Raw genomic sequence first — 15895 nt, forward strand, 5'->3', positions numbered from 1 at the left:
CACAAAACTGGGATCTGGGATACTTCCTGGAAGACATGGTGGCCCAGGAAAAGATAAGAAGGATGGATCATGAGGGCTGGTAATGCAGAGATTGAAAGCCGAGTGTGGATATGAGAGATGTTAATGGAGCAGAATCACCAGAGGTTGGCCTTCCATGAGATGCTCAGGAAGGGAGTGAGGGTGAGTTAGCTGAGGTCAAGGTGGGCTTTCAGCCTCCGGCTAGACATATGGGTAGATGGATTGCCAACCACTGAGGGAGGCAAAGTAAAAGGAGAGGTGGGTAGATGGAGAACAGCAGTGGATTCAGTGTGAGGCACATGGAGTTTGAGGTACTAGTGGCACATCCCACGAAACACATCTGGAACACTAGTGGCACATCTGGAAAATTGCTGGAGGTAGAGTCTAGAGGTGTACTGAGTGAGTAGAGAATCATCTGTATGGATTGGAAGTTAAAGATGTAGGAATGAATGAGGTCAGGATGAAGGAACAAGCAAAAAACACCAGAGGCGAGCCCAAAGAAACTTGAGAGAGGTCAGGATTCAGGGGTTAAGTCGATCAAGAGGAGCTGTCAAAGAAGCCTAAGAAGGGATGGCAGGAGGTAAAATGATAAGAGAGGGGTGTTCCAGGACCTAAGGTGAAAAGGTTTCAAAAACAAAGAAAAAGTCACCGGTGACAACTGCCACAGAAACATCATGTGAAAAAGGACTGAAAGGTATCTGGGTTCTGGGGGGTGCAGGGATCTCGTCAGAAAATTAAAAGTGGAATAGGCAGTTTCTGGGAGAGGCTGGCTCATTCTGCAAAAATACGAGGACTTCAATAAACGTAAATATGTAGGTTGGGTAAAAGATCTCATCTGGTGACCCTACATGGTCCACTAATAGGAATCTAGAAGGTACTTTAATTGTAAGGATTGCTTCTATCTAGAGTTTTTTTTAAAAAAAATCCTTCACTACTGTCTGAATAATCTGCACCTCACATTATGTAGTTGCCTAGACAATTTCTTTAGAAAGTCCCAACTGAATATCTGGTTGTAGAAGACAAGACCCTTTCCAAGAAAACCCACACAAATCCCTCCACCACCCACTCTCCCAGCTTCCCTCAGAGGAATTTGTGCAGCAGCTTCAATGCTATGAGAATTTTCAAGATGTTTTTCAACTAAGAAGTATCCGTGTTTGGGAGTTGTTTTTTGGTCATTGTGACATTGGCTGTTTATGAGGCCTTTCTTCGTAAAGTCACCTGCTATTGGATATAGTGAAATTTCTGTTGTTCATTGCATTTGGTGGATTAATAAAGTAACTACCCTAGTTTTCAATTAGATGGGGCTTCTACTTGCCATGAATAGGAAAAGTAGATTCTGAAATTTCACATTAGCTGTCAGCATAGTTTACTTCTTCAACCAAGACAAATCCAGAAAGAACAGCTTAGTTAGTGAGCAGCAGGACTAGGAGAAAGATGCCAGTTCTCTGGGAACACTCCCCAGCTCTGCTCTCAGGCTCACCCAGTGTGTTCTGCCTTTGGGAATGGTGCAGCCCAGGGACACTTGGCTGGAATTTCAAAGTAAAATGTGTGCCTTCTGGAAATGGTGATATGATGATCAATGCTTGCAGGTAAGTATACTGCTACCTGTAGTGGAGCACTGAAGAGGTGAATGACAGCTTTCAAATCACCTCTCTCGACCTAAATGAATAAATGAAATGGTTCTTCTCTCCCCAGAGCAGTGACAATTCACTTACTCAGAGGCATCAGGGTAATAAGAACTGGGAGATTTGGGACATCAAATAAAGGTGCAGTTCTAAACTCTTAAAAAAGTAAATGGAAGGGGATGTGCTGGAAGGTGTGGTCAATGATACTACATCCTGTTATAATGGCAAATATGGTGTGAGGAGTTTATTTATTTTTACATTTAATTCTTAGATAAGCCAAAGTGTTTTTATATGCTGAAAGCAGGCCTAAAAGCAGGCCTTAAACAAATCAGAATTCCTGGTATAATGTTAGAAAGGAAACTTCTGAGGAGTTTGCTTCTAAGGAATGTTCTGCTTCACTGAATAATTTGTGAAGGTCTGTAGTTTCTACAGTAAATCAAATAAATTTATAAGGAAAATGTGATACAAGGTGGTTGGGTTTGGTTTTTTGTTTGTTTTTTAGGTAGTCATGAGAAGCTAAAAGAGAAAGACATTACTTTCTTTGGTTTCTATGACAAGTAAATAAGAAATACAAATAACCAACATAATATTCATTATTATAAACAAGTACCTGGGTCTGTGTATTTCCTCCTTCAAGCAAGGCAATGCCAAGTAAAATGCCTTCTGAAAAAATTCTGTCATTTTTGGTGTTCACTATAACATCGATGACAAGTTCAGATGCACCTTCTTTATCCAGTAGACACTGAATATCTGACATTGATATCCCCATCTTATCTGAATCTTGTCCAGAAAAGCTCCCTGTGATTAGGAAAACAAAATAAGTAAACCTTATTTACAGACATTATTAGCACTAAAGGTTTTTCAATTCTTAGACCTTAAGAATATTATTTATCATTGGAATTTTTTCCCTTCAGCATTAAATATACTAGAAGCTAGGGTTTAAAAAAACATCCAAAGTTTGTAAAAAACATAGCTTTATTAAATGTATGACACCTGTAATTAAGTGATTTTTTTCTTAGTAATAAATATTTTAGGGACACCTGGGTGGCTCAGTCGGTTGGGTGTCTGCCTTCAGCTCAGGCCATGATCTCAGGATCCTGGGATCGAGTCCTACACGAGGCTCCCTGCTCAGCAGGGAATCTGCTTCTCCCTCTCCCTCTGCCCTCCCAACTTGTGTGCTCTCTCTCTCTCTCTCTGTAAAAAATAAATTCTTAAAAATAAGTAAATAAATGCTTTAGAAAAAGAACATTAGCTTTATTTTTGTCCTTAATTTACATATTAAGAAATTATGACATAGTTTACTATTTTCCAGAGTCAAAGAGCAAAATTAGGTGTTCAAATCAGTTGTTTTCTGAATGCAAAATTTTGTACAATGGTTTCTAATAGTGCTTTTTGAGTGAATTTTTTACAATTATTCTATTTTAAGTAAAATGGTAGCATAACACCAGCATGGAGACATGTGACCAGAATCCTAGATTGATGAGAAAATGAGAAAGCTTACCTCCCCCTTGTGTAGATTTGCAGTAGGTTCCAGAGAGGTGTCCATTCATACCAACTCCATAGTCTCCTTTAAAGTAGCGATTCAGGAGTATTTTTCTTAAAGTGTTACCCTAATACAAAGGATGAGAAAAGATGTTTCTTATTGTTCTTTTTTCTAATGAAAAGGGCAACTATCAGTCCATTAAAATGCCACTTAAAATGCATTTTATCAATGATGGTGAAACATTAATAAATTAATAAAAATTAATTTTATACAGCATAATATTTTCTGAGACAAAAATTTGTAAATGTTTCTGGAGAAAATAATGATGATTTTGCTTCTCCCAGAAACAAAGAATAAAGTATAGTATTTTGAACAAAATGTACTGGAGAAAGTCACAATAGATTGTACTAGGAAAACCTACATACTCTAAATTTAAGATTGCCTCAAAAGCTGAGGGTCTTAGTGTTGTTAAGAATATTAGTGATGCCCAGGGAAATACAGATCAAAACTACAATGAGAGATCACCTCACACCAGTCAGAATGGCTAAAATTAACAAGTCAGGAAATAACAAATGTTGGCAAGGGTGCGGAGAAAGGGGAACCCTCTTGCACTGTTGGTGGGAAGGCAGCCACTCTGGAGTACAGTATGGAGGTTCCTCAAAAAGTTAAAAATAGAGCTAACCTACAACCCAGCCATTGTACTACCAGGTATTTACCCAAAAGATACAAACATAGTGATCTGAAGGGTCACCTGCACCCCAATGTTTACAACAGCAATGTCACAATAACCAAACAATATAAAGAGACCAGATGTCCATCGACAGATGAACAGATAAAGATGTGGTATATATCTACAATGGAATATTACTCAGCCATCACAAAAATGAAATCTTATTTGAAATGATGTGGATGGAACTAGAGGGTATTATGCTAAGCGAAATAAGTCCATCAGAGAAAGACAATTATCATTTGATCTCACTCATATGTGGAACTTAAGAAACAAAACAGAGGATCAAGGGGGAAGGGAGGGAAACATAAGATGAAAACCAGAGAGGGAGACAAAGCAGAGAGGGAAACAAACCATAAGAGACTCTTAACGGTAGGAAACAAACTGAGGGTTGCTGGAGGGGAGATGGGTGGAGGGATGGGGTAACTGGGTGATGGACATTAAGGAGGGCATGTGATGTGATGAGTATTGGGTGTTATATGCAACTAATGAAGCACTGAACTCTACCTCTGAAACTAATAATACACTGTATGTTAATTTTAAAACAGAATATTAGTGATGCCTAAAGAAAACATGGCTTAATAAACAGCCTAAGAATTAGAAACCAAAAGCCCTATTTAAAGAAGCTTAGTAAAGAGACCTAGGAAAGTGGAGGGTATACAGCAGGTGCTCCAAAACTTAAGCTTGATTAGACAGAGTGAATTATATTTAAATTCCAAGGGCTTATTCAGAAGATGATGTGCAAAAGACAGTGAATTCCTTTATAAAACAAGAATTCAAAAATTCCTGTCTTCAATCTTATACTGGTTACAAGACATTTTTAAAATACTATATTTTGCAATATACTTTGCTTCATGTACATAAGAAGTACAGATAACTCCAAATCTTCCATTTTATTGGTTTTTATTATTTTAATAGACAAGAGCAATTTGAAGATATTATTTAAAGAACACTTTTTAAAACTAAATTAACACATTTACTGAGGTGTTAGTCCCATCCTCAAGGTAAGGACCCTGGAGCCCAAGAGCTCACGTAACTGGACGTGGATCATACAGCTAACAAGTGATAGAGCAAGACCCAAACTCAATGCCTGACTGCACCCCACAGGCCATTTTCCCACACTGTGCTCTACATCCCTCCCCAGGCACACCTCCTGGTGGAGACACTGTGACACATGGCCCTCACTGCTCCTTCTCTCTCTCTCACGCTCTGGTCACACTTCCCTCTCAAGCCCGGAGGCTTTATCCCCAGTTCTCTTTGTGCTGCTCTCCTCATCTTCCCTCCCCTGTCCCGTCAGCAATTTTATCTGATCCCTGGTTGCACAACCACTTCTGGTTTGACTGCCAAATGTCTTTCCTCCGGCTCGACCTGGCTCTCCTAAGCTTCTCATCCTGTTTCCACTTAGATCTCCTTATCTTCATCTGGAGGTTCTACTGGCACCTGAAACTCGACTTTTCACAATGGAATCGTCTCCTCTACTTTTTTCTCTTTTTCTTGAGGTATAATTAACAGAAAATATTATATCAGTTTCAGGTGTACAATATAGGTGATTCAACAATTTTATACATTACTCAGTGCTCATCGTGGTAAATGTACTCTTAATTCCCTTTTGCTGTTTCACTCATCTCCCACCCACCTCCTCTCTGTCAAGCACAAGTTTATTCTCTGTATTTAAGAGTCTGTTTCTTTGTTTGTCTCTTTTTTCCTTAGTTTTTTCATTTGTTTTGTTTCTTAAATTCCAGATATGAGTGGAATCATATGGTATTTGTCTTTCTCTGACTTCTCTCATTTATCCTTATACCCTTTAGGCCCACCCATGTTGTTCAAATGGCATGATCTCATTCTATTTTATGGTTTAGCAAAATTTCATTGTATCTATATACCACCACCTCTTTTTTTATCCATTCATCTGTCCACAGACACTCATTTTGCTTCCATATTTTGGTTATTGTAAATAATGCTGTGATAAACATGGGGTGTATGTGTCTTTTGAATTAGTGTTTTTGTTTTTGTTACTGGACCATATGATAATTTTCCTTTGGTTTTTTGAGAACCCTCCATACTGTTTTCCACAGTGGCTACAACAATTTGCAATCCTACCAACAGTGCATAAGAGTTCTTTTTTCTCCACATCTTCACACTTGTTATTTCTTGTGTTTTTGATTTTAGCCGTCCTGACAAGTGTAAAGTGATATCTCATTATGGTTTTAATTTGCATTTTCCTGATAAGTAGGGCAACCTACAGACTTAATGAAATCCCTATCAAAATACCAACAACATTTTTCACAGAACTAAAAAAATGCTAAACTTTGTATGGAACCACAAAAGACCCCCAATAGCCAAAGCAATCTTGAGAAAAGAGAACAAAGCTGGAAGTATCACAATCCCAGATTTCAAGTTATACTACAAAGCTGTAGTAATAAAAACAGTATGGTATTGGCACAAAAACAGATACATAAATCAATAGAACAAGATAGAGTCCAGAAATGAAATCATGCGTATATGGTTAATTAATCTATGACAAAGGAGGGAGGAATATGCAATGGGGAAAAGACAGCCTCTTCAACAAACAGTACTGGGAAAAACTGAACAGCTACATGCAAAAGAATGAAACTGAACCATTTCTTACAGTATACACAAAAATAAACTCAAAATGGGTTAAAGATTTAAATGTGAGACCTGAAACCATAATACTTCTAGAAAAAAAAAAAACACAGGCAGGAATTTCTTTGACATTGGCCATGGAAACATTTTTCTAGAAACATCTCCTTAGGCAAGAGAAACAAAAGTCAAATCAATTATTGGGACCACTCCAGAAGAACAGGCTCTTGCATAGCAAAGAAAATCATCAACAAAACAAGAAGGCAAACCACTAATTGGGAGAGGATATTTGCAAATGATATATTCAATAAAAGATTAATATCCAAACTATATGAAGAACTTCTACAACTCAACACCAAAACAAACAAACAAACAAACCCATTAAAAACTGGGCAGAGGACCTAAACAGACATTTTTCCAAAGAAGACATCCAGATGGCCAACAGACCCATGAAAAGATGCTCAACATCACTAATAGTCCTTCCCTCTTAAACTCGTTTCTCCTTTCATTTTCAATTTATTTTAAAAGATCAGAACCATCTTGATCATTTAAGGCCCCAGACTTAAGGGCTCATCTACTATCCACTCAACCTGACAATGATTTGTGACATCCTACCTATTCTCTTTCAGTCGTAGCTTCCAATAGTGCCTTCACACATACTATTTTAACCAAATAGAACTATGTGATGACTTCTCAAACCACAGTTTCCTGTCTTTCTGCTTTGCTCACATATCTTCTCATCTGCCTGAAAATTTTTCCTTCTGTCTTACTTATGGACATGTCCTATATCCCCTCTTCATTCTACAAATATTCATTAGGTATCTACTATGTCTTAGACACTATGCTAAGTGAATAAGATATAACCCATTCTCAAAGTGTTAACAATAAGGTCAGTTCCATAATAGGCACAGATATTAGGCCCTACGAAGCACATAAAAGAAAATAATCGACTTTGAAGAACACTTACATGCATATTTCCCCTAACCATATGATCATCAGAGCAAAGCTGTCTTGTGCACAGTACACAACAAATATATCCTAAATGTCACAGTGCCAGGAATTTTATAGACACTCAATCAATGTGTCTCGTGTTCTTTATCCTTATAGGACTTTTACTTACTGATAATTAAGTTTTTATAACACAGACATTTACCATTGCTCCCTATTTCATGTTTTCTTCCTTCAAGACTTTTTCATATAGTGCTGTAGTGAGTAAAGGTGATGAGCAGTCTTGGAAGAAATAGGGAATCTAGAGAATACATAAAGAAAGAAAAAAAACAGTCCATCTTCTTTTTAAGAGGAAGCCTTTTGAGTTGAATTAATTTCATCAGGCCAAAAAAAAATGATCCTTCCAAAAGGGGAGGAAAAACAAAATAGAACATTTCTTTGGAGTCAAATGGGCTTTTGCTGTGTATCTTATTATAGCAGAAGGAGATCCATAAACTACATAGTTGAAGTCTAACATTGGGGAAAAAATGTGAGAACATTTTCCCTTAAGTACTCAATTTCTATGAAGGGTAGCTCAGTTTGTTCCATTAATCATGCTTCTCACCTCTACAGACCAATGTACTGTAAGATACAGTTAGCCCAGCTACAATAAATAAAGCTGAAAAACATGAAAATCCAGGTCTGTTTTTCTTAAAATTGCACAAGTTCGTGTCACTGTCTGGAAGAGAACCTGCTGTGAACAGAGCCCTGGGTCCTTGTGACTAGCTCTCTTTTTATCCTATGTTTTAACCGCATTACTCCAAGGACCCAACCAAGAGGTAAAAACAATGGTGTGTCCTTTTTAAAAAGGAGAAGTCAAGAGCTGCATTTTATCTTTTGTTTTTAAAAATGCCCTTTATATTGTTGGGAGAATAAAGCTGTTCAAAACCAACCATAGAGTAGAAGTGTGTCACATCAAGTTAAAATAAGCATCATATTTGCTATTACTTCTAAATTTTCTTTGGACAGATAAAATCTCAGGTGCTTATTGGATTCATAAACATCACAATCAAATGAGCAATTTGATTTTTTCAATTACTTTTCTTATCCAACTCCAGCCTTGCCAGAACCATATATTTTCTTGCTTCATAATATTCAGAATGCTACAGAAAGAGGGAAGGGCTTCTTTTATCCTTGTTTTTTTTAAAGATTTTATTTATTTATTCATGAGAGACACAGAGAGAAAGAGAGAGGGAGAGACATGGGCAGAGGGAGAAGCAGGCTCCCTGCAAAGAGACCAATGTGAGACTCGATTCCAGATCCTTGGATCACACCACAGGCCAAAGGCAGATGCTCAACCACTGAGTCACCCAGGCGTCCCATTCTATCCCTGTTCTTAACTCTGCAGCCACACTGCTGGGGTTCCAGTCCCCTTTATGCCACATACTAACGAAGGATCTCAAGCAAGTTACTCAGTCCCACAACTGTGAAGCAGAACAGTCATAACACCTATCCTCCTCGGGTTTCTGGAATGATTAAATAGGTAAAAATGTATAAAGTAAAGTACTTAGAACAGTTCCCAGCACATAGTAGGTGCCACATAAGTTGTGCAGAGTTGAGGCTATTGTTACCAGTATTAATAGTATCTGGGTGGCACAATAGTATACAATTTACAATGTGCTTTTTTGTACATACTTTCTCACTTGATACCAACCATTCCCACCTAAATGCAAAAATTTGTATATACATACATTAAGAAAATGGCAAAAATAATAAATGATAAACTACCTGAAAATCCTAATTTGTCCACTGTTAATCAGTCCTTGGAATTATATCCCTGTACACCTCACTATATAAAATGGACCTTACAACTCCAACTAAAGTGGAAGAACTCTACTGTGGTTCAAATTCCATAGTTTCCAACAAAGGCAAACTTTGGCACTAAAAAAATGAACAAAGAATAGGTATAGATGAAACAGGATTCTATTCTATTCTATTCTGTTTGTCTCAGTTATTCTCATTTAGGATTGGAAAGCCTGAGATATTGCTACATGACAAGTTTAGCAGAACTGATTTCTTTAGTCAAATATCGAGGTGTAACCTGAGGGATTGAGGCAAGTGCTGCGTTCTAACTTGTTTGGGGGCATCCTTAGTGGCCTCACTACCTGTGATGGGTTATAGTGGCGATGCAAGTCACTTCCACAAGTGTCTTTAATGCCAATAAATTAATTGTGGAATCACTGGCAGAAATTCTGGTGCCAGGGTTGTAAATAATCTCTCAGAGCTCTATTTGTCAAGGCAGAAATTTGGGAAAGAACTAAAAGCACATCAAGCCAGCTTGAAAAGAATTCTACAACATTGAGAAGTTTGACTTCTATCCTCACTCTTCAATTCCAAAATGAATTCCTGACTGGGCTTCCCATGGAAGGTGTCCTTGCTGGATTAGGCCAACTAGCAAGAAATGTCCTTTCCAGTCTTTTCAGTATCAGAGTCAATTCCAGGCCACAAGACACAGCTTTTAGCCAATGTCTTCATATGAACACATCCCAGATGTGCTAAATGTAATGGAGCCAAGATAACTAACAACCACCTTCTGAAATTACAACAAAACATCTCCATAAAAAGACATCCTTTGTGGCCAGGGAAGTCATGCTGACAGTTTGTGAATATCTGGGAGGACCGTTTTTTGCCTGGCCACTTCCTGTTGCACCAACTCCAATGTATCAAAAATCAAGCTTAGAAATTATTGCTTTTCATGGATAGAAAGAATAACAAAAATTTATTAGTCTTAGAAAAGACTAAAGATTTTCTTAGATTTGTGAGAAAGCACAACTGTTTGCCTTAATAGGAGTTAATAGCATTAGGAGTGAAAAGTTCAAGGACGTGATGTTTGAAGTACTGATTCTACATTTGTTCCCTTTTCCTTGGAAAAATGACACAATTAAGTGATATTTTTTCCACTGTGGAAAATATAGTGAAGACACCATCAAACTATGACAACCACAACCAGAATCCTAGAAAACGAAGTCCTCAGTTGGAAATTCAAAAGGTAATGAAAACTGAAAACTAGAAATGCTTAATTTAGTATTTTCCCTCAAAAACTAACACTTAGCTACTAATCAGTTTGGACAAGATCTGTAAGAATGCTATTGTATGTACCGGTAGTCTCTACATAGTCTCATTTTAACATAAACTTGGTTTAGCCTAATTGGCGTTTCTCTAACCTTTTTGTTTAATGGTAGCATGTCTGCTTAGATATTTTTCCTCATTTGAATTCCCAGGGGTAAAAAAGGTACATTTTTTATTTCAACTAAATTATTGCAACAGCTATATCCTAATTGGAATTACATTAGGTCCATCATTATAATCGACTACATCTTCAAGGAACTCCTGTGGGAAAATGTGGCCAATCTCCTATAATCTAACTGTCTAATGGTTTGAATTTCTTAGTCACTAACTCCGAGGAGTGAAAGCCAGTTCCTTCCCCTGATGCTTTTTCCCGACTTTCATAAGATGAGAAACACAAACTTCAATAGGAATAGTTATTATATACATTCACAAGATGCTCTTCATCAATATAACAACACAATCATTATAATCTTGAAAAACATATGGATGTCTCAACAATTCTAGGAAAGGGGCTTATAAAAAAAAGACTGTGGAAAATGTTAAAACAAATGATTCATACACTACTGTGACAATCTACTTCTATTTTCCTTCCTTCCCTTTTTTGGTATTCATTGTAAAGACATATTACATTTCTAACATGTGTCAGGAACTAGGGATGGGGGCAAAAAACAATTCTGCAGCATTTGCTATAAGAATTTCCAAATATGTAGAGTTGAGACATGGCACTCGTTTTCAAAAGAAGTAATCCCCACCAGACCATTCGACTCCATTTGTGAAATTTAAACATTGAAACAGTACATAATATTTAAACATTTGATCATGATGCTGGAGATAAACAGGACTTCAGCCATCACTCCAGGTTTATCAAATATCCTAGCCTCTAGACAAACAGGGTTGCTGAAAAGGCTATGGTAGAGGATGACCCCATAACTAGTGAGCAGTAAAAGAAATTTCTTGGGCACCTGGGTGGCTCCATGGTTGAGCATCTGCCTTCGGCTTGGGTCATGATCCTGGGGTCCTGGGATCAAGTCCCACACAGGGTTCCCCACAGCGAGCCTGCTTCTCCCTCTGCCTATCTCTGCCTTTCTCTCTGTATCTCTCATAAATAAATAAATAAATAAATAAATAAATAAATAAATAAATAATTAAATAAATAAAATCTTTTAAAAACTGGTTTATTTTCTTTGGGGTATAATAAAAGCCTCTCAGTATCTGATTTTCAAGAAGCATGTTGACACCTCAACAATTTAAATAGAGGGTCTGCTGAAATCCAGAGGTTGAGACTGTATACACACACACACACACACACACACACACACACACACACACACCCTGCGTACTACAGAATGGATTCTTTTCTGCTTCTGATTGCTTAGTTGTCTAAGAAGTCTTTATCTGATCTGCAGAACATAAAGAGTTGAAAGAAGAGTAAATAAGCAAGAAATAAGCAGACAATCTTTGGATACCATTTCCCTGTTGAAGCACAGCTACTAGACTTACACATCATAAATCACTACCTCATAAAATCATGATCAAATGGTAGTGCACACAACCACTAACATTAAGCCCATTATCCCTTGGTACATGGTGCAGAAACCTACTGAGTGCTATTTGTTACTGAAAACATGGAATCAATATGGTGCCAATGCAAGCATGTGTTCTTACACTAAAGGCCAGGGAAAATAGAATTTCAAGTGGTCATTTCAAAGCTTCTGCAAAGACTGTGTCCCTAAGGGATGGTATGGTAAGGTATAGAGTTCAAGAAGAGACTCAGCCTATGGGAGGTCTCAGAGAAAATGAGAGGATAAAGCAGCAGTGGGAGGAGACGGGAATAAACGAGAGAACCAACTTTGGTCTGAATAACAACATCAAGTACAGTGGGAGGGTACATTCCCCTGGGTAATGGGAAAGTCCTATTTAGCTTTAAATCCTCACAAGCTGTGATTCCTGTTATATTTCTGCAACTATTGAGTCAAGATTGATATATAGGTACCACTTTGCAAGATGGTGTAACAAGAGGTAAGAAACAATACAAAAAGAGAGGGTGAGACCAGCACTCTTTAGCCTTGTGTACACCTACCTGCCTGTTCCTATGCATGTTCTCAGCACAGTCTGCCCATTTAAGCTGTGAACTACTGATCAGAACCAAGAGAGTGTTGGCCCACAGGGCAGTGAGAGGAACATGTGACTTTGAAGTTGTCAAGGGAACAACACTCAGAGAACCCACCCCACCCTCACACACACACACACACACACACACACACACACACACTCACACACGGTAAAAGAGGGGGTAGAGGAGAGACCTCACCCTTTTTCTCAGATACTAGAAAGAAACTGTCTTTAAAGGGAGGGAGAAGGACAGTCTGGGTGGCTCAGGGGTTTAGCGCCCTTCAGCCTAGGGCGTGATCCTGGAGACCTGGGGTCGAGTCCCACATTGGGTTCCCTGCATGGAGCCTGCTTCTCTCTCTGCCTGTGTCTCTACCTCTCTCTCTCTGTGTTTCTCATGAATAAATAAATAAAATCTTTTTTTAAAAAGGGGAGTAAACTAACACTTGTATTACTTATAATCAATGCAAATACACTGACAAAAGAAGTGCGAAGCTACATTTTAAGAAATTCAGGATATATTTAGAAGTTCCTTAGACCAAGAGAGAAATATGTCTGGAGTTGAATGAATGATGAAGACCTCTGCATAGCACAATTTCAAAGGAAGTTTTGAGAATTAAATGAGTTAATATCTACACCCAGTTTAACACCTAATTAATGTTATTTGTGAAACTCCAGGCATGAAAAGCCTGTGCACTTAGTAGAAAAGACAATGTCTCGGAGACCAGTGTAATTGGTTTGGATCCAGGTTCTGCCACTGGCCTTTGTGATCTTAAGAATTTTATTTAACTGCCCTGAGACTCAATTTCCCCATCTGTGAATAACAATATCTATGTCAGAGGGCTATTTTAAGGATTAAAAATTATATATGAAAAGCGTTAAGTCCTTAATCTATAAGAAGTACTAAATTAACATTGGGTTTTTTTTAGTGTTTACAGGAAAATAACACTTGTCCAATTCACAGCATCTACAGGACATTACAATGCCCAGCACCATGAAGACAGATAGAGCTTTACCCAATCACATCAATACCCAGCTCTGAATTTCTACAATTTTTTAAGAAAAGGCAAATGAAAACAGTATTAATTATGTAGATTACTTTGAAGCCAATTTGATCAGTAGGCTGTTTTCATAAAAACAACACCAGCATATGCATAGGTTTCAATCGCCCCTATGCATACACAGAACAGAATTCACCAGAAGCCAATTTAGACTAACTTTTCTTAAGGTAGCATCAGTAGGAAAACCAATATCCCATGTTTCTAATATTTATTTTTAACATAAGAAATAAAGAAAGATATTAAATATATTTATAAAATTATCATGCAACAATTGTTCATTACCCAATAGACTGGCCAAAATTAAGAACTCTTAAAAATTCAAGTGCTGGAGTGGATATGGGTCAACTGTGGGGATGAAAATTGGTACAACCACTCTGGAAAACATATGCTCCCACCCAGCAATCCCATTTCAAAGAAGACATGTGCCCAAGAGACACATAGTACCATGTTGCAGACATTCATATTAGCATTAGTAGCAAAAACAACACAAAAACAAAACAAACAAAAGAATTGGAATGAATCCAAATATCCACTGACAGGAAAATGGATCAATAAATTGTGGTGTATTCCTAGAGTAGAATATTATATGAGGTAAACATGAGTGAACTACAGCCTCACAGCAATACACAACAACCTTGATGAATCTTAGAAACATAATGTTGAGAGAGAATGAAAAAAGCAAGTCCTAGAATACATCACACTTAATACCTAGTGTGGTTTTAGAAATGTGAGCTACCAGTTATCTCTGGAATGGAGGCCAGAGCACACAGGTAATTTTTTCATTCTTCACTTTGTTGAGGAGTTCCTGGGTCTTCATTATATTACTATGCTTTACAATTGAAAATGATGTACATATCATTGCATATAAATTCAATAATCTATTAAAAGGAAATACTCATGAAATATTAAACATGAAAATGGCAGAGGCTTCCTATATTTGATGTTCTATTGCCTTTCATCTTTCTGAATGCTGACCACAGTTAATCACCTGCTTAGGTGAGGATCTAGAATCCAACACCCACATAACTTGAACCATTATCATCATTACTCTTTTAACCAATCCACATCTTCCTCCAGCCACACAAGCCTTTTAGTGGCTGACCATGTTCCCTTCTGCCCCAGGACATTGGCAGATGATCTTTCCTTTCACTAGCCATGCTTTCAGTGTCCAACCCTCAATACCAGTACTTCCAGCTTTGCTTAGTGAACCCCTACTCAACTTTTAGGTCCCAGCTCAGCCATATAGGGATTATCCTCTCCACTCTCACCAAGTCAGTTCCCATTCAATCCTCTCAAAACACCATATGCTTCACCATGTGTTTCAGTTTTATATTTATTTATATCAATCTTTGAATGATCTCAGTATCCTTCTACAGTAAGCACCACAAGAACAGGACTGTCTTTTTTTCCCTTTTTGGCTGATCATCGACTCTAACATCTATGCAAACCTTCACATATTAACTACTCAATAAATATTTTTGAGTGAACACATGAATCATTGATTCTGCATTAGAAATGCCTACATTTACCAGCAAAATTTGATGCTGAGTGCCATCTATATAAAGACGATGATATGTATTGCATATCATGTCTATAACTTTGGCAAATATTTGAGATGTATTCAATGTTACTTGAATGTTAAAGATTTTTAGCATATAAACTCATTAACTATGGTTCTATGGCTGAAAGAAGGAAGCTGTGCTGGTATCCAATAAGCAAATTTTAGAAAACACTTAAAAGTAAAGATGAACAATTCCAACATCCTCTCTGAGAAGTCAGAAGGTAAAATATTAATTAATGATTACAGGTATGGCCTAATGCAAAAGAACACACTAATACTTACAAGTCTAGTCCAAGGCCTTCTCTTGTTATGTCTATCGAAATAGGATTTTTTAAATGTTTTATTGACAAACAGAAACCACCTTGATGTTGCACATCATGCAAGAATCTGACTTAGTGACATAATTTCTAATATTATGTGATAATGTCATGATACAAAGCCACTGTTGTCTTTTTAAAATACTATGTTTGGTGTGTCATAATCACTAATACAAGATAAAATTAAAGATAATTCCATTTTATCTCATTTTTCCCTCATAAAATGAAAATAATTTCCTTTTTTAGTGTTTGTTGTTGACATTCAAAAATTTTGTAACCTAATTTTGATCATTTCCTAGGTCAAATTGTCCACAAGACCATATATTTTGCCTGATTT

The 15895-nt window shown here is 37.3% G+C and overlaps 1 protein-coding gene across 1 annotated transcript in view; it reads right to left on the minus strand.

Moving 5' to 3' along the window:
• Nucleotides 1–15895, minus strand: part of ITPR2 (inositol 1,4,5-trisphosphate receptor type 2) — a 469109-nt gene that overhangs the window by 158383 nt on the left and 294831 nt on the right. Inside the window, exons 38-39 of the mRNA XM_055318489.1 lie at nucleotides 3145–3253; nucleotides 2254–2441 (exon numbers count right to left, since the gene is read on the minus strand). Coding sequence (XP_055174464.1) covers nucleotides 2254–2441; nucleotides 3145–3253 — 297 coding nt within the window. The remainder of the gene's footprint in view (nucleotides 1–2253; nucleotides 2442–3144; nucleotides 3254–15895) is intronic.

The sequence above is a fragment of the Nyctereutes procyonoides genome, unplaced genomic scaffold (genome assembly GCF_905146905.1).
Source record: "Nyctereutes procyonoides isolate TBG_1078 unplaced genomic scaffold, NYPRO_anot_genome, whole genome shotgun sequence".
Taxonomy (NCBI): Eukaryota; Metazoa; Chordata; class Mammalia; order Carnivora; family Canidae; genus Nyctereutes; species Nyctereutes procyonoides.